The 19,258-nt window shown below is 33.8% G+C and overlaps 1 protein-coding gene across 4 annotated transcripts in view; it reads left to right on the top strand.

Annotated features, from left to right (window-relative positions):
* The window catches only part of LOC105190650 (tetratricopeptide repeat protein 14 homolog), a 38,393-nt gene that overhangs the window by 3,645 nt on the left and 15,490 nt on the right, over nt 1–19,258 (top strand). For 2 of the 4 annotated variants that reach the window (XM_011153484.3, XM_025299675.1), the window contains exon 7: nt 18,443–18,580. In XM_011153484.3, the coding sequence (XP_011151786.1) occupies nt 18,443–18,580 (138 nt within the window). Of the gene's footprint in view, nt 1–16,933; nt 17,147–17,263; nt 17,340–17,498; nt 17,818–18,442; nt 18,581–19,258 lie in introns of those variants that run through there. The other 2 variants (XM_025299676.1, XM_025299677.1) reach the window with 2 other exon arrangements.

Raw genomic sequence — 19,258 nt, forward strand, 5'->3', positions numbered from 1 at the left:
TTTTACATGGAGTGATTTTCGAAAATGCTATCACAAATTTCACAAACATCTATACCTTTAAGGTAGAGACATATCTGATACAAATAAAATTTCTAAGATATTTAATATTTTTATAATAAAGATGGGGTTAAAAATAAAATTTCTAAAATAGATATAATTTAATATACAACGTTATTTTGTTTGTTTATAAAAAAACAAAAGATACACTATTAAATATAAATTTTTGCAAAATCGCAGCAATGACAAAGTATATTTATAAAATAACACTTGCAATTGATTGAGCAGATCTATGAAATAGTCTGAATATTTTTCTTTTGTTTCAATAATTAATAAATATAAAATTAACATATTATGCAAGTTTTTTAAATACCATTTCTCACAATACTATCAGTTCCATATTTATTTATTACTAGAATGAAACGAAAATATTCAGATTATTTACTTGATCAATTTGAAGTTTTATTTAGTAAATACTTTTTTTCGCACTATTTTGTTAAAACTTTTAAAGTGTATTTTCTCATTTTTGACAAATTAATCTTTATTAAGTTGAATGATTTTGTAACACAGACAGAGACGAAAAGCTCTCAATACAGAATAGTTAAAATGAATAATTCCAAAATACCTTCTTATAATTCAGTTTGTGTATTTAGTAAAATAATAACATTAATATGTATAAGCTATTTACTACTATTATTCAGTACATTTGATTTTTAATAAAAGAGGTTCAGAAGCTCTTCTATCTGAATGAAAATTAAGATGGTTGTAGCGAAAAATCAATAGCTTTAAAAAGAAATTATTACTAATAATCCTAAATAGGTGTGTGCATATATATATATATATATATATATAAATTTCTGAGAACGAATTGTTTTATAATTATTTCGAGACTGTTATTAATAATTTTTATATTAAATATCCTAGAAAAACTATACAGAGCTATGCTTATTCAAAATTTTCCCTTTGCTTAAAGGTGTAGGATACGTCTATGAAATTTGTATTGAAATTATCATGTACATGGAATAAAATTATAATACAACTGGTTAAAGAATTAATCCTTGTACAAAAAGAAATAAGTAAAAATTGCAAAATGAACTTTTCTATTCAAAGTTTTGTTTCTAAAAAAATAAAACTTAAGAGTTGTATGCAGTACGCATATACTTAATGAAAATATTGTTGAAATATACTGAAATGAACAATACTGCAAATGTTTATATAATGTCTAACAGTTTCCGTCCTAAATAAAATTATTTTCATCGAATATGGATGCCTAAATATTAGTTGATATCTTCTTTTAACGAAACTTTCAAAAGCTTTAATTTAGTCTCTTATGTTTTACTTTTTATTATTGTAATAACAGTTTAAGTAATAGATTCAGAAATGATAAACCACTTGGTCTTGGTCAAATAATGCATGCGTATCCAACAATTGTGAAACTTTATTGTTGTTGTTGTTATTATTATTATTATTATTATTATTATAAAACTTAGAGCGGGAAGTGTACGTAACAGTTTCGAATTAGCCTTGTATAAAAAATTGTTTCTTGTTCAGTTGTATTACAATTTTTTCTTCAACTTGTATACAGTATGAGCTATTTTGTGCCAATTATTTACATAGCACTATTTTTTAGCACTATTCTGTATGAAAATTTAACATTTTTTATTTTCTTTTTTTTTTCTTTTTATCCATAAAAATATTAAGGAAGGTTCTTATTTATATCAACTACACAATTTTTAACATAATATCTATGTAGCTAAATCCTAAATTAAAATTTCGTTAAGTCCACTTGAAATTAATCGAAGAAAATAGTTTTGTTGTCAATTAGTCGAACCAAGCCAAGCCAAACCGACGAAAAGTTCTGCTTGTTAAGTTTTTTCAGCTGTTTTCGAAAAAAAAGAGAAAACGAAAATTAGCTGATAATAAAAAAATATTAAAAAAAAGTTGATTTCGAAAATTCGGAAGTCATGATATTACTATCATCATATATATTTCTCGGAACTGAATTTTAGTTTAAAACATTTTTTAGCACTTTGTGGTCCGTAGTCTGAGCGAAGCCGTTTCGTTCATTTCTTTCGAAGTATCAATAGCATGTTGCGTACTTGATCATGCATATTTTGCTATTTTTCTGATTATGTAAACGTTAATATCTAAAAAAAATTTAAAGCTAAAAAAGTCGAACAATTTTTATCATAGAATTCATGTTTTTCTCTATTAGCAATCATCAGAAACTTTTAACTTCTGTATGTATGTTTTATTTTCTCAAACAGTCAAAGATATAATATTTTGAACTAGAAAAAATCAAATATGCATATACAGGGTGTCTTAAATATACCGGAACCAGATAACTTTACAGATCAAGATTTCATGAAAAACTTTAAATATAAAAGTTGTAGAAAATTGAATAACGGACTTGATGGTGACTTCGAATTTGACCTTGGCCATGACCTTCAAAGTTATTTGGAGGTCAACTTGCGTTTTTCAAATGGGAACCCTTATTTTTTATTACACTTTTTTTCAATTAATTTGAACAACTTTTGTCTAAAACATTTTTTTATGTGCCTAATATTTTTTGAGATATTTGAGGAAAACTTGATAACTTTTTCAATATTTAACTTACGATATCTCGCTAACTATTTGTCGGAAAAAAAATGGTACTAAACTTTCTTGCTTTATTTAGTCTCAAGAATATATTGTTACAATAGTGCCCTGATTTTTGTTAATTTGATGATTTTGAAATTTCCAAAAGTCAGTTAACAAAACTCAAGGCGCTATTATAACAATATATTCTTGAGATTAAATAGAGCAGAAAAGTCTAGTACCGCTATTTCTTCCGACAAATAGTTAGTGAAATATCGTAAGTTAAATATTGAAAAAGTTATCAAGATTTCCCCAAATATCTCAAAAAATATTAGGCAAATAAAAAATTTTAGACAAAAGTTATTCAAATTAATTGGTAGAAAAAATCAATGTAATAAATAATAAGAGTTCCTATTTAAAAAACGCAAGTTGACCTCCAAATGACCTTGAAGGTCATGGTCAAGGTCAAATTCAAGGTCACCATCAAATCCGTTACTCGATTTTCTACAACTTTTGTATTTAAAGTTTTTCATGAAAACTTGATCCTACAAAGTTATCCGAGGGTTATCCAGTATTTTTAAGACACCCTGTATACAGGGTGTCTCATTTTAAAAAACGCACCTCGATAATTTTTTAACGAAGCATTTTCACCAAAAATGTTTCGGACAAAAGTTGTATGATTTCAAGAGGGTATAAAACAACTATACTATTTTGTTTACAAATGGCACCACTTTTGAAATATTCACTGATCATTACATTTCTGAAATGAAAACCCCAAGTTTTTATTATACCGTCGTGTTCTATCAGTTAATTTAAACAACTTTTGTCTGAAATACTTTTTATTTGCTTAATATTTTTTGAGATATTTAAGGAAAACTTGATAACTTTTTTAATATTTAACTCACAATATCTCGCTAACCATTTGTCAGAAGAAAAAATGGTAGTAGACTTTTGCTCTACTGGTCTCAAGAATATTGTTATAATAGCGTCTTGACTTTTGTTAATTTGATAATTCTGAAATTTCCAAGTCAGTAAGTTAACAAAAGTTAGGGAACTATTGTAACACTATATTTTTGAGACCAGGTAGAGCAAAAAAGTTTAGTACCACTTTTTCTGCCGACAAATGGTTAGCGAGATATCGTGAGTTAAATATTGAAAAAGTTACCAAGTTTTCCTTAAATATCTCAAAAAACATTAAGCAATTAAAAAAAATGTTTCAGACAAAAGTTGTTTAAATTAATTGCTAGAAAAATGCGGTGTAATAAAAATTGGGTGTAACAAAATAGTATAATTGTTTTATGTCCTCCTGGCAATCATACTTTTGTCCGAAACATTTTTGCTAAAAATACTTCATTAAAGAATTATCGAAGTGCGTTTTTTAAAATGTATTAAATATACCCTGTGTGTATACAGGGTGTCCCATAATTGTAACACACCAACTCCATAGTGGCGTAAAGCTAAGCGAGAGGAACGAAAAGTCCTGTTCCATTTAGCGATATCGTATAGTTTTTTAGTAATAACCGCGTAAAATTTGGCGTTTATCACGCCTATCGCCGCCTATAGACGCTCCTCGGTGAGCTGTGTGCGTCAAAGCTGAGCGATAACGCGTCTCGCGCTGACTGTCGCGGTGACGTCTTAGCGCTTTGACGTCGCGTTACCGCTCAGCGGCGCAGCTCGCCGCGGAGCGTCTATAGGCCGCGATGGGTGTGAGAAATGCCAAACTTTATGCGGTTATTACTAAAAAACTATGCGAGATATCGCAAATGGAAAAGGACTTTTTCGTTCCTCTCGTTTAGCTCTATGCCCCTATGGAGTTGGTGTGTTACAATTATGGGACACCCTGTATAATATGAACATGATTTATTTTTTAAATGTACAAATATTGAGGTTAGTTATACAGGGTATCCGGTAATTAGCTGTCAACTCGAAGTGTGAGAGTAGATTGGGTTAAGATAAACATAAAAGTTCCATATTGTTTTGCGAGATTCGCAATAATTATCGAGTTATTAATTATAGAAATCTGACAATGAGCGCGCGATGATATGGATGATTGGAGAAACGTCGTAGCCTCTCGAGTTACAGCGCGGCTCAGTCGACCCAGCAACAGTACTGTTAGATGCAATATATTGCGACGCATGCGTGAGATGACGTAGGAGCTCTACGGAAGCATATGTCAATGACGGCAATAAAGCGCATCGCAGGGTCCATGGAGAGGCCCGCGCTATCCGATCAGCTGTCTTCCCGCATAGTTTTTCCGCGTTTCTTGCGCTAGTGCCTTATCTCAGATTATGTTGTCCACTAGATACTAAGTAATAGTTACGTTACATTAACATTATAATTTCTCACTCGACTATGTAAACTGTTACATAATACTTATATTATGTAACAATGACATTGTTAAGTGAAAAATTGTAATGTAGATTGAGAATTACTATCGGACCAATTAAAATAACCACGATTTAGATTATCTAATTTACTCGATTGCAATTCTCAATGCATAGTATAATATGGGTGCTATAATATCCTAAAAAAGATACGATACTGAGACTTTTACTCAAGCAGCGAGCTCTACGTCATCTCACGCATGCGCTGTAGCGTCGCAATATATTGGCCGCGTTCAGTAGAACAAAGTGATCAGAGAGCGCTTAGTGATTATTGTCTGTGATTGGAGCATTCTTTTAGATTCTTCATAGACCCAGAAGTATTTACCAATCAGGAGCGAGATTCAGTGGAAAATCTAGTAATTTTGTCCAACTGTTGAGTCTGCTGAATGCAGCCATTGCATCTAACAGCACTGCCCAGCAACTGTTGGCGGCGTTCGGCGAGATAAAACAATAAATAGCGGCGCGTTGTCCTTCGCCGCGCATCGGCAACAGTTTCTGGATTGACTGGGTCGCGCTATGGCCTGAGTAGCTGCAACGCTTCTCCAATCATCTATGTCGACGCGCTCCCACTCCTCAGATTTCTGTCATTAATAACTCGATAATTATTGCGAATCTCGCAAAACGGTATGGGACTTTTATGTTTGTCTTAACCTAATCTATCTTCACACTTCGGGTTGGCAGCTAATTACTGAGCACCCTACATATATATATATATATATATACAGGGTGATTCAAAACAACCTTCCATTATTAAAAGTACAAAATCCTGATAAAATTCTAAAACAACTTTTCCTCTTGCAAAATTTTGGCAAAAGCTTAGATTTTAAATTATTAACAAAAATAGTAGACCTATTGCGGATTGGGTACGGGAGGTAGACAGGTGCGGCGCAACTCACCGTCAGACGTGGGCGCTAACGCGGAGTACCCGCAGCAATCAGTTGATCACACTACACATGTTATACACTAGCTACGTTCCAATATTCATTGCCAGCATAAAAATCTGTATTTTGTATCTGTAACGTGGTGCGACGGATGTCTTGCTCGGTTGGGGTACAGCTCGGCGTATCTTCGAGCAGCAGCAGCAGCGACCTGGCCGTGACAGGCTCCGAGTGTCAATAGCATGTCATAATATTCTTCGTTCGTGCATGCTGCTATATCGTCTTGACGTTAACGCTTCCAATAACCGCAGGATTATTGATTAACGCATCGATTGTTTCAACGCATTTATACGATCTTCGCGGGATTGGTCCATCCCCCACCACGCACGACCGCCGCTTCGCATTGGTCGTGCAATGAATACGAGTGAATGAGTGAGAAAGAGACAGAAAGACTCGGAGAGACCGAGAACGTGCTTGCATGTGTGTGCGCGTACAATCCTGGCTGTTTTCCAAAATTTTTGCCAGTTATAACAATCACCTAACGTCACAGAAAATACAGATTTTTATGCTGGCAATGAATATTGGAACGTAGCTAGTGTATAACATATGTAGTGTGATCAGCTGATTGCTGCGGGTACTCCGCGTTAGCGCCCACGTCTGACGGTGAGTTGCGCCGCACCTGTCTACCTCCCGTACCCGATCCGCAATAGGTCTACTATTTTTGTTAATAATTTAAAATCTAAGCTTTTGCCAAAATTTTGCAAGAGGAAAAGTTGTTTTAGAATTTTATCAGGATTTTATACTTTTAATAATGGAAGGTTGTTTTGAATCACCATGTATATACAGGGTGGTTAATTATAAGTTGCCAACCCGAAATGTGAAGGTAGATTGGGTTAAGATAAACATAAAAATCCCATACTGTTTTGCGAGATTCGCAATAATTATCGAGTTATTAATGACAGAAATCTGAGGTATGGGAGCGCGTCGATATAGATAATTGGAGAAGCGTTGCAGCTACTCAGGCCACAGCGCGGCTCACTCGACCTAGCAACTGTTGGCGGCGTGCGGCAAGACGTAGGTCCGGCGAGATAAAACAACGAATAGCAGCGCATTGTCTTTCCCCTCGCCGCGCACCGGCATCAGTTTCTGGATCAACTGGGCCGCGCTGCGGCCTAAGCAGCTGCAACACTTCTCCAATTATATATGTCGACGCGCTCACATTCCTTAGATTTCTGTCATTAATAACTCGATAATTATTGCGAATCTCGCAAAACGGTATGGGACGTTTATCTTAACCCAATCTACCTTCACATTTCGGGTTGGCAACTTATAATCAACCACCCTGTATACACAGAGTGTTTCATCTTAAAGAACCCACTCAAATATCTTAAAAACACTGCGTTAAATTGAAAAATGTTTCAGACAAAAGTTGTTTGGCTTGAAGGTGGACATAAGACAGCAATAGCATTTTGTTTAAAAAAATGTTTCAGACAAAAGTTGTCCAAATTAGTTTGTAGAAAAAGATGATATAATAAAATATTGGGATTTCTATTTAAGAAAATTGATGATCAGTGAATATCTCGAAAGTGGCGCCATCTATAAACAAAACGCTATCGCTCTTATGTCCCCTTCAAGCCAAACAACTTTTGTCTGAAACATTTTTCGATTTAACGCAGTGTTTTTGAGATATTTGAGTGGGTCCTTTAAATACCCTTTGTGTGTGTGTGTGTGTGTGTATACATATACACAGGATGTCTCAAAATTGTAACATATCAACTGCATAGGGGCGTAGAGCTAAGTGAGGAATGCAAAAGTCCTTCCATTTAGTGATATGTTATATAATTTTTTAATAATAACCGCGTAAAGTTTGGCATTTGTCATATCCATCGCAGCCTATAGACGCTCTGCGGCGAGTTACCTCCTCGTTCATCGTCTCGCCGCGCGCCGGCGGCGTCAAAGCGCAAAGACGCCATCTATGTCAGCGCACTCCCACTTCTCAGATTTCTGTCATTAATAACTTGATAATTATTGCGAATCTCGCAAAACAGTATGGGACTTTTATGTTTGTCTGAACCCTATGTCTCCACGAGCTCGATAAGTTAACAAAAGTTAAGACATTACTGTAGCAATATATTCTTGAGACTAAATAGAGTAAAATAGTTTAATACCATTTTTCCTTTAGCAACATACCAATACCATTAGCAACATTAGTTATGAGACAACCTGTACAGGCTACGATGGGCGTGACAAACGCCAAACTTTACGCGGTTATTACTAAAAAACTATACGAAATATCGGTAAATGGAACAGGATTTTTTGTTCCTCTCTCTTAGCTCTACGCTCCTATGCAGTTAGTGTGTTACAATTTTGAGGCATCCTGTATATACCGGGTGTATCTGACCACCTGTTCACCTCGATTATTTTGTAAACGCGACATTTTAGAAAAGAATGTATCAGAGAAAAGTTGTATGGTTTTAAGGAGGACATAAAATGACTATATAAGTTTGTTTACAAATAGCGCCACTTTCGAGATATTCACTGATCATTTCTTTTCTTAAATGGAAATCTCAATTTTTTATTATTGGGGACTTGAATAAGTTCTCGCTGTTTTTCGACAGATAGTGTTATCTTAGCCTTTTTGCATCGGGCAATACTACAACCAACTTCATTGTGAAGCTCCACCATTAGGCTCGAAGTGACAGTAAATGTTATTCCGCCGAAGCGTAAACATTTTTTTATAGCGTTAATGTCGAATTTTATGCCAAAAAAGAGTATTAGCGGGGAATTTTACTGCATTACTTAAAAAAAAAAAATCTGCAGCTGAAGCACATAGAATTCTTGTGGAGACTTACGGCGACCATGCTCTGTCGGAAACAACATGCAGAGATTGGTTTAGACGTATTAAAAATAATGAAATTGATGTTGAAGATAAAGAACGCTCTGGCGCACCGAAAAAGTTTGAAGACGAAGAATTGGAAACATTATTCGATGAAAACCCATGTCAGACGCAAAATGAACTTGCATTAGGAATTATTAGGATCACACAACAGCTGCCAAACGTTTAAAAGTATTAGGAATGATTCAAAAGCAAGGAAATTGGGTACCGTACAAATTGAAGCCGAGAGACGTCGAACGGCGTTTTTTCACGTGTGAACAGCTGCTCCAACGGCAGAAAAAGAAAGGTTTTTCGCATCGTATCGTGACTGGCGATGAAAAATGGGTACACTACGATAACCCGAAGCATAGAAAATCGTGGGGTAAGCCCGGCCATGCATCAACATCGACGGCAAAGCTGAATGGTTCCAAGCTCATGCTCTGTATTTGGTAGGATCAGCTGGATGTAGTATATTATGAGCTCCTCAAACCCAACGAAACCATCACGGGAGATCGCTATCGACTACAATTGCTGCGTTTAAGCCGAGCATTGAAGAAAAAACAGCCGCAATACGAGAAGAGACACAACAAAGTAATTTTGCAGCATGACAACGCTCGGCCACATGTTACAAAACAGGTCAAAACCTACATGGAAACGCTCAAATAGGAAATCCTACCCCACCCGCCGTATTCACCGGACATTGCTCCTTCCTATTACCACTTGTTCCGATCGATGACTCATGGCCTAGCTGAGCAGCACTTCCATTTTTATGAAGATGCCAAATGGGTCAATTCGTAGATAACCTCAAAAGATGAGTTGTTCTTTCGACATGGTATTCGTATGCTGCCAGAAAGATGGGAGAAAGTAGTGGCTAGCGATGGACAATACTTCCAATGACATGTTCTTTACTAATTTTTTTAAATAAAGCATTCATTTTCACGAGAAAACAGCGAGAACTTATTCAAGTCTCCAATATATCATCTTTTTCTACCAATTAATTTGAACAATTTTTGTCTGAAATATTTTTTTATTTGCCTAATATTTTTTGAGATATTTAAGGAAAAGTTGGTGACTTTTTCAACATTTAATTTACGATATCTCGCTGTTTTTTTTTACTTATCGATTTCTGAAAATTTTATAATTATCAAATTAGTCAAAAATCTGGGCTTTATTGTAACAATATATTCTAGAGACCAAATAGAGTAAAAAGGTCTAATACTATTCTTTCTTTTAATAAACAGCTAACAAGCTATCATAAGTTAAATGTTGAAAAAGTTACAAAATTTTTTTTAAATATCTCAAAAATATTAGGCAAATAAAAAAATGTTTCAGATAAAAATTGTTCAAATTAATTGGTAGGAAAATATGATATAATAAAAAATTGGGATTTCCATTTAAGAAAAGTAATGATCAGTAAATATCTCGAAAGTGACGCCATCTATAAACAAACTGATATAGTTGTTTTATGTTGCTTTTGAAACCAAACAACTTTTCTTAGAAATATTTTTTTCTAAAATGTCGCGTTTACAAAAAAATCGAGATGACAGGTGGTCAGATACACCCGGTATATACAGGGTGTCAGGTAATCAGCTGCCAATCCGAAGTGTGAAGGTAAATTAGGTTAAGAGAAACATAAAAGTCCCATACTGTTTTGCGAGATTCGCAAATAATTACCAGTAATTATTAATGACAGAAATCTGAGGAGTGGGAGCGCGTCGACATAGATGATTGGAGAAGCGTTGCAGCTGCTCAGGCCACAGCGCGGCCCAGTCGATCCAGAAACTTGCCGGTGAGCGGCGAGGGGAAGGACAACGTGCCGCTATTCGTTGTTTTATCTCACCGCACGCCGCCAACAGTTGCTGGGTCGACTGAGCCGCTCTGTAACTTGATAGGCTACGACGATTCTCTAATCATTCATCTCAACGCGCGCTCAGATTTCTGTAATTATTAAGTCGATAATTATTGCGAATCTCGCAAAACGGTATGGAACTTTCATGTTTGTCTTAACCCAATCTACCTTCACACTTCGGGTTGGCAGCTAATTACCGGACACTGTATATACAAGGTGTCCCAAAATTGTAACACAGCAACTCCATGGAGGCGTAGAGCTAAGCGAGAGGAATGAATGAAAAGGCCCTCTTCCATTTAGCGAAATCTCGTATATTTTTAATAATAACTGCGTATAGTTTGATGTTTGTCACGCCCATCGTGACCTATAGATGCTCCGCGGCAAGCTGTATGCGTCGAGGCTGAACGGTAATGCTCACGTTGACCGTTGCGATGGCGTCTTGGCGCTTTCACGCGCGGCGAGACGATAACTTGCCGCAGAGAGTTTGTAGGCCGCGATGGGCGTGACAAACACCAAACTTTATGCGGTCATTACTAAAAAAAACTATACGAGATATCGCTAAATGGAACAGGATTTTTTCGTACTTCTCGCTTAGCTCTACGCTCCTATGGAGTTGATGTGTTACAATTTGGAACACTCTGTGTGTGTGTGTGTGTGTATGTGTATATATATATATATGTGTGTATATATGTATATATATGTATATATATGTATATATATACACACAGAGTGTAGAATTTTTAATAATATTTAAGTATACTTTTATTTTGTTTGATACATTTTAAAACAATATTCTAAACATAATCCTTTGTTACATTGTGGCCAATAATAAATTTCTCCTCGGAATGCGGTTCTGCTTTGTGCTTTCCCTTTGTTTTAGAGTACTTATTAGATATTATTTCTATATTGTCTCACAACACGATATATAAATGTTGGTACCTTATTTGTGACCATATAATACAAAACAAAATGGTAGATATATAATCGTAAGAAGAAAGCATATGATTGTTCAGTGATATACTATTAATTGATTATAAGAAGTATATGTGTACCTTCTACATGTTCAATATCTTTGTCTGAAAAAAATTCTTCAAAAGAAAAATCTTTGCTAATTAATTTTTCTTCGGTTCAAATGTAGCGTTCATATTTACTAAGATCTCACTATTATATTTACTAAGATCTCACTATTGTGTCCGAAAAGTATTGTTTACTGTTAACTGTTTATTATTTACTGTAACTTAACTATTTTGACGTTACTAAGGATTGTTATTTATATATTTTTCATGTTACTAAATATACAGGGTGTCCGGTAATTAGCTGCCAACGCGAAGTATGAAGCTAGATTGGGTTAAGACAAACATGAAAGTCCCATACTGTTTTGCAAGATTCGCAATAATTATTGACTTAATAATTACAGAAATCTGACGAATGAGCACGCGTTGAGATGAATTATTGGAGAATCGTCGTAGCCTCTCCAGTTATAGCGCGGCCCAGTCGACCCAGCAACTGTTGGCGGCATGCGGCGAGATAAAACAATAAATAGCGGCGCATTGTCCTTCCCTTTTGCCGCGCATCGGCAACAGTTTCTGGATCGACTGGGCCGCGCTATGGCCTGAGCAGCTACAACGCTTCTCCAATCATCTATGTTGACGCGCTCCCACTCCTCAGATTTCTGTTATTAATAACTCGATAATTATTGCGAATCTCGCAAAACAGTATGGGACTTTTATGTTTGTTTTAACCTAATTTATCTTCACACTTCGGGTTGGCAGCTAATTATCGGACACCCTGTATACAATCATATGTACATTCATTTTATTATAAAGCAACGTTATCAAATCGCGACGGCACAGTTCCGTCGGTAGATCGCAACGTCGAAATAAACATGCCGTTGACAAACTGTAACATAGAAATAAGCGTAATGGCATCATGTTATCGGCGAACCGCAAAGTGTTAATGTTCTAATACCTTTCAACGCGTACATGTGTACGCACGCTTCTGCACGCATATATATAAAAGTGCAGAATATTGACAAATATTTCAGATCAGTATAAATATTTGGAAATGCTACTGTATTTATATATAAAACTGTGATTTTTTTTGTAGTATTCAATAAAGTAAGGTATAAAAAGATAAACAATTTTGGGGGGGAGTTCAGATTTTTATAGAAAAAACTTTAGAAAATGTCATCATATATTTCAAATTTTTTAAATCGGTTCTATGGAAGTAATTTTATTAGAAAGTTGATTTGATTTGGTTAAGTCTGGTTGGGGTTTTCGGTTTACATAAAAATTTACAAACTTATTTATATATATATATATATACAGATTGTCTGACGCAAAACACAATAATTATGTAAATGATAAAGCATATCATTTTGAGCATGAGGACTCCTGTCATTTTACAATCCACAATGAAATTTCGAGTTATTCATAAAAGATTAGTGAAATCAGCGCGCACGATGCTGTGGGACGTGCTCTGTAGAAGTGAGCTTATCGAAAATGATTGTATTCAACATATTCAAAGACATTGTTCCGCCCTTAACTACTAGCCGATAGTTATTGTTGCTAAAAGGTGCTTTACACAATGCTGCTTTTATTTGCTTTGAGCAAACTTCTTAATTTGCCAGCGAATTCGCTAGTCAAAATATCTAAATGCTCAATTTTTATTCGCTAGTTGTCTAAAATACCCTTTAAACAATGTTACTTACATTCATTTTCAGCAAGTTTGTTAATTTGTCAGCGAATTCAGTGCTAAAGGGTAATTTACTAGGTATTGCTTTTATTTGCGTTAAGCAATCTTATTTCGCCAATGAATAGATTTTTATTCTCTAGTGCCTAAAATTTAAAATTCACTGGTAAACAACTTTTTCTAGTCGCTCGATTTTTATTCGCGTCTAAAATTAGAAAACAGCGTTTAGTCAAAGAACATACAATTTTATCGTAATGATCACTAAACGTCGTTTTCTAAATTTTAGACGCTAGCAAATAAAAATTAAGTTTCTAGAAGTTTTTACCAGCGAATTTTAAATTTTAGATATTATCAATATATCTCTATATTTTAGATACTAGCGAAAATCTATTGTTTAGAAGAAATTTTTATCAGTGAATTTGCTCACGAATTAAGGAACTTGCTCAAAACGAATAAAAACAGTAAAATCGTGTAAATTACCTTTAAGCTCGTGTCTAGAAAAGCGCATCCTACAATATTGCGTACACTGATTTGCTAATCTTTTATAAATAACTAAATTTCACGTAGTTATTTGCAAAATGATAAGAGTTCTTCTTGTGCTCAAAATGATATGTTCTGCCGTTTATATGGTTATTGCATGTCTCTTGGGTCAGACACTTTGTATGTATTATATATAGGATATTTGGTAACTTATGTGGCCATAGCCAATGGAAACGTCAAGTTGATTAACATAAAGAAAAAAATCATAAAAATCATGGCCAAGTTACGTATGGAGAAAAATCGGAATGCATCGGGGCGTATTTGATTTTCTTTTTTATCTCAATCAGTTTTACTCTTCCATTAACTATGGCTATATAAGTCACCAATTATCTTATGTATATATCTTATGTATATGTCATAATTCGCTCCGAGAAATTCATGGAGACAGAGCCGATTAAGACAAACACATATAAAAGTCTCCTAGCGTTTTGCGATATTCGCAATAATCATCGAGTTATTAATTATAAAAATCTGACGAATGAGCTCTCACTAAAATGATATTGAAAGAATACGACGAGATAAGACATGTATAACGACGCGTTGTCCTTCCCACTGCCGCGCGTCAACAACAGTTGCTAGATCGACTAAGCCGCTCTATAGCTAAAGCGGCTGGAATACTCCTTCAACATCATCTCAGCACGCGCTTATTCGTCAGATTTCTATAATTAATAACTCGATAATTATTACGAATATTACAAAACAGTATAGGACTTTTATGTATGCTTGTCTTAATCTCCCTCTATGTCTCCACGAATTCCACGGAGCGAATTATAGGACATTTTGTATATACAAGGTGTCCCATAATTGTAACCAACTCCATAGGGTTATAGAGCTAAGCAAGAGGAACGAAAAAGTCTTTCCATTTAGCGATATTTCGTATAGTTTTTTAGTAATAACCACATAAAGTTTGACGTTTATCATGCCCATCGCCGCCTATAGATGCTCCGCGGCGAGCTGTGTGCGTCGAGGCTGAGCGATAACGCGTCTCGCGCTGACTGTCGCAATTGAAGCGTCTTGGCTCTTTGACGCCGCGCGACGGTCAGCGAGCCGCGTTATCGCTCAGCTTCGACGCATACAGCTCGCCGCGGAGCGTCTATAAGTCGAGATGGGTGTGATAAACGCCAAACTTTATGCGATTATTACTAAAAAAACTGTACGAGATATCGCTAAATGAAAAGGACTTTTTCGTTCCTCTCGCTTAGCTCTACGCCCCTATGGGGTTGGTGTCTTACAATTATGGGACACCCTGTATATAGCTTATTTTTTGGATTACTACAAAAAAGACCGCGATTCTTAGCGTTAATACTATATTTGCAAACATTTACTGAGATCCAAATTCTTTAGTTCCGAGAGAGATAAAATTGTATCATAATCTTGAAATTTTTAAGTCATCTTTAGTTTTTTAATGAAATGCTTTTATTATTATTATTATTATTATTATTATAAATCGACTCCACTCGCTATTCTGTGTATAAAAATACTGAAATGAAATCATTGAAAAGTAAATATTTTCTAACGTCCTTATATCAACACTTTTTTTATTGAATAACCAGAAGAATGAATTGATGCTAATTGTTTCACTCAATAATATATCAACATGATATCAAAGTATATCAACGCATTTGTATGATGCGGACCGGAATCTGTTTTCATATTTTTCTGTTTGCTTTTATATCAATCTATTTGTTTCATAATTTCAAGAATAAAAGTATTAAAAGTCATTAATAAATAAATATTTCATGAGATATATTCCTAGATGTTCGATATATTATTTATATAAAAAAATATTAGGCTAAGATGTAAAATATATTAAAAAATAATTTGTCGATCGTGAAATTTTTTGATGAATGAATTTTGGCTTATACTATAAAACCACATTATTTCATTAAAAAAAAATTAAAGTTGACTTCGTATCATCGTATCGAAGAAACGTATCACTGTCTTCTTTTCCTTTTGAAAACCAACGACTTTTATCCAAAGCATTTTATTTATATAACTCCTATTTTACTTGTTATTTAGATGTGAGTTTCAATCTGGTACATATATATCTTGTATATATCATATTTCATAACATGTGGGACGCACTAGAGGGACGAATTTACATGTATATGCACGCATGTACACACATAAGAGAGTGTGGAAAGGGGGGAGACTAATAATAATAAAGTTCATATAAATGTATATGTGAAATTGTTTTTATTGTAAGTTATAGCCATTTTTTTTATATTTCAGCATTAACTTTCGTTTATCTTTAAAGAAAATTTTCAACATAACTTATTTCTTCAAACAAGTCGGTATTGTTTCAATGTAAAATCCTATCATCTATTGATAAATTCCAGAATTTTTTGCTGGATTTTTAGACAAATTTTAATACATTGTTAGAATATGTCAACATGTTAATTGGAAACTACTCAAGACTCATCATTTAAATGAATTAGTATCTTCAACATGTTGATTTATTTTCTGTGATATTTTCTCATTTGGTAGGTGATGATTATATAGAGTATACAATTTTTTCATGCACTGACGTTTTATTTCAGCTATGTTGCATTTAATAAATCCATACAATAGATATGTTTACTTCCCATTTCTTACTTGAATAAGTTCTTATAATTAGAAAAATTTTAACAATAAAACCAATAGTACATAATAAATATAATAAATATAAACAATATTCATCATTATCATATATTCAAATATAACTATATTTAAAAATATTTAAAATATTTAAAATATTAAAAAATATTAATTCTATATAACTCTATATAAACTATAACTCAGACGAAACAAAGATGTAATTTAAAGTGGAAGCAATTACACGGGTATATATTTACTATGAACTTTTAAATTATGTTTAAGTGCTAAATTCATTTTTATTGCAAGTTCTATATGTTGTAAAATATTGCGTCTGTGTGTGCACATACGTGCGTACATGCATGTGTGCAATTTTCATAATTTCATAGATTTTTCATTATATAAGATGAAGGTAAGGATAATGGCATGATGAGAGGACAAAGACGAACTTTAACAGAAGCACTGTAATACTAACAAAATTAGGTAAAATTAGATTTTGATTCTTCTTACACATTTTTATGAATTTAGGTGCCAGACACTCTATGTAACATAAAAGTTGAATAGTCAGTATGATGATGAATTTCTAATGTGATACAAATGATTCAAACCTTGAGCATTGGTTGACATGGCTCTATTGCGCACATATTCTATCTACGTTTGTGATATGTTACTATCAAAGCACCAGCCAAACTATGGCGCAAATGACTTCAATGTCTTTTGAGGTTGAATTTCCAGTATGAGATGTTGAGCCTTTGAACAATCAGAGTGAGTGCAGCATACGGTAGGTATAACACTGATTTAAAGTTGTTTGGTCTCTTAAGGTATCAAATCAATATATACCCATATATTTACATGTATGTATCGATTATGCTTTCTTGAAATGTACACTAATAACATTTTTTTTTTTTCCAAATCGTTTTACACCATGGCAAGAGGTATCTGTATTTTCGTGCGGTCATGTTTTCTTTGTGAAGGTAAGGTTTACTTTGTGGAGAATATTAATTTGTATGTAAACTTGTAAAATTTCAAGCAGAGACCAAACAACTTGAATCTTAATCACCCAGAACCTTTTACCTATAAGCCTCAAAAGAATCGCGCCTCGTCATAATAATGCCTCTCATTTAAACTTACAGCTTATATTGACAAATAAAAAAAGTGATGTCATGTTGATATCAAATTGACACCACAAAATGCAAACAGACGAAAAAGTGTACTACATCTAAAAAAATTTTTTTGGTCAACTTGTGTGGAAGATAAAATGTACTCAGACGTGGCTCCCAACCTATTCTAGGGCTATGCAATTTATTTTATCGCACCAAAAAAAAAAACTTATAAAATCGAAACCACCATCGATCGATGATAGGCCGTGTGCTTTTGTGTTGAGATAAAATCTCTGATTACAAATGTGATATGCAAAATACTAGAAATATACGTCTTAGCGGTATGTGAAAGGTGAGAGACGAGTTTACATAATATTGAGGTTGTGTACCAATGTCAATTTATAACTAAGAAATTTATCTGGTAATAAAAAGTCTTATCAACCTTCTACACCGTATCCCTGTTTCGGACCCCTGCTGCTTCTTAACGGTACAAACGTAAATTATAAACGACTCTAATACCAGAAGTTGCGTAATTGTCTTATATATTTTGATATACAATTGAGAGGAAAATCGGAACTGACACAAAAGCACTTTTGGCATTAGTATCGTATCTCCAAATAATACATGCACATCGAAATGAGGAATTAGCATCATCATGCAGGAATAATCAAACAATAAATATCACTATATGTGTATAAGAAGACAAAAATAGATAATGCGCGCATGGGATATATTTGCGCGTAAAAAACGAAAAAGTAAAGACAGATGATACGACGATATGTCAGAGAGATTGAGATGCACATGCACGACCATATAGGCAATATAACATGCCGAAAGGGATTACGAGGACTCGGCTGTCATGATTATCGAGTCTTTGGTTTTACCGTTAATGAAGTAGCTTTAATTTCCTCTTCTTTTACAAAGGTCACGACGATCATTACAAATTCAATAATTAGGTATTTTTCTCTGTGGTATAGGAAAGCAATGGACAAAGGACAAAGTTATGAAACGCTGTTGGAGAGTAGTACTGGCTTCAACAATCCAAACAACATAAAATATTTGTGCGACTTAATCGGTCTTGGACAAGAGAATCACTCCAATATGGTTGGCTTGAGGTAAGATATCTTATCACTAAACATGCAGGGTGAAACATCTTTGAAAAAGATAATCTTAAAAATGGTAAGAAAAGGATATAAAATTAAGTAAAAATATATATCAATATATATTTGGAAAATGCACAATTAATCGGATAATAAATTTTCAATGTGGTCATTATTTTCTTTGAAGCAGATATAATTTGATTAAGATATTTTTCTGTTTATAGGATATTTAATATACTCCGTACCTTTTTTCATATATGCAAATAAAGCTTATCAAACTGAAGAAAAAGGTCTTTTATCATTTTGCAAGCAATTACGATAATTATTAAGATAATTAAAAGAAATTAAGGAATTAATCTATGTGATGCAGACAAATATGATAGGACAAACTATTTAGTCAAAGCCCCATTCAAGATATTTGAATTCATTGACAATTTCTCGACAATGACAGATGGTTTGATACTGAACAATATACATGAATTATAGTATTAACCAATATTACATACCACCCGTCGTTACTAAGAGATTGTCGATAGATACAGACATCTTGTGACTTTGTTTAAAAAGTTTGTTCTGCTATATCATATGCACTAATTCGCAAATTTTCTTTAATTGATATCAATAATTATTATGGTTGTTTGTAAAATAATTGAAGATTTTTTCGTTTAGTTTGATGAATTTTATTTATACATA

Source organism: Harpegnathos saltator, unplaced genomic scaffold, assembly GCF_003227715.2.
Source record: "Harpegnathos saltator strain DR-91 unplaced genomic scaffold, Hsal_v8.6 scaffold289, whole genome shotgun sequence".
NCBI classification, from domain to species: Eukaryota; Metazoa; Arthropoda; class Insecta; order Hymenoptera; family Formicidae; genus Harpegnathos; species Harpegnathos saltator.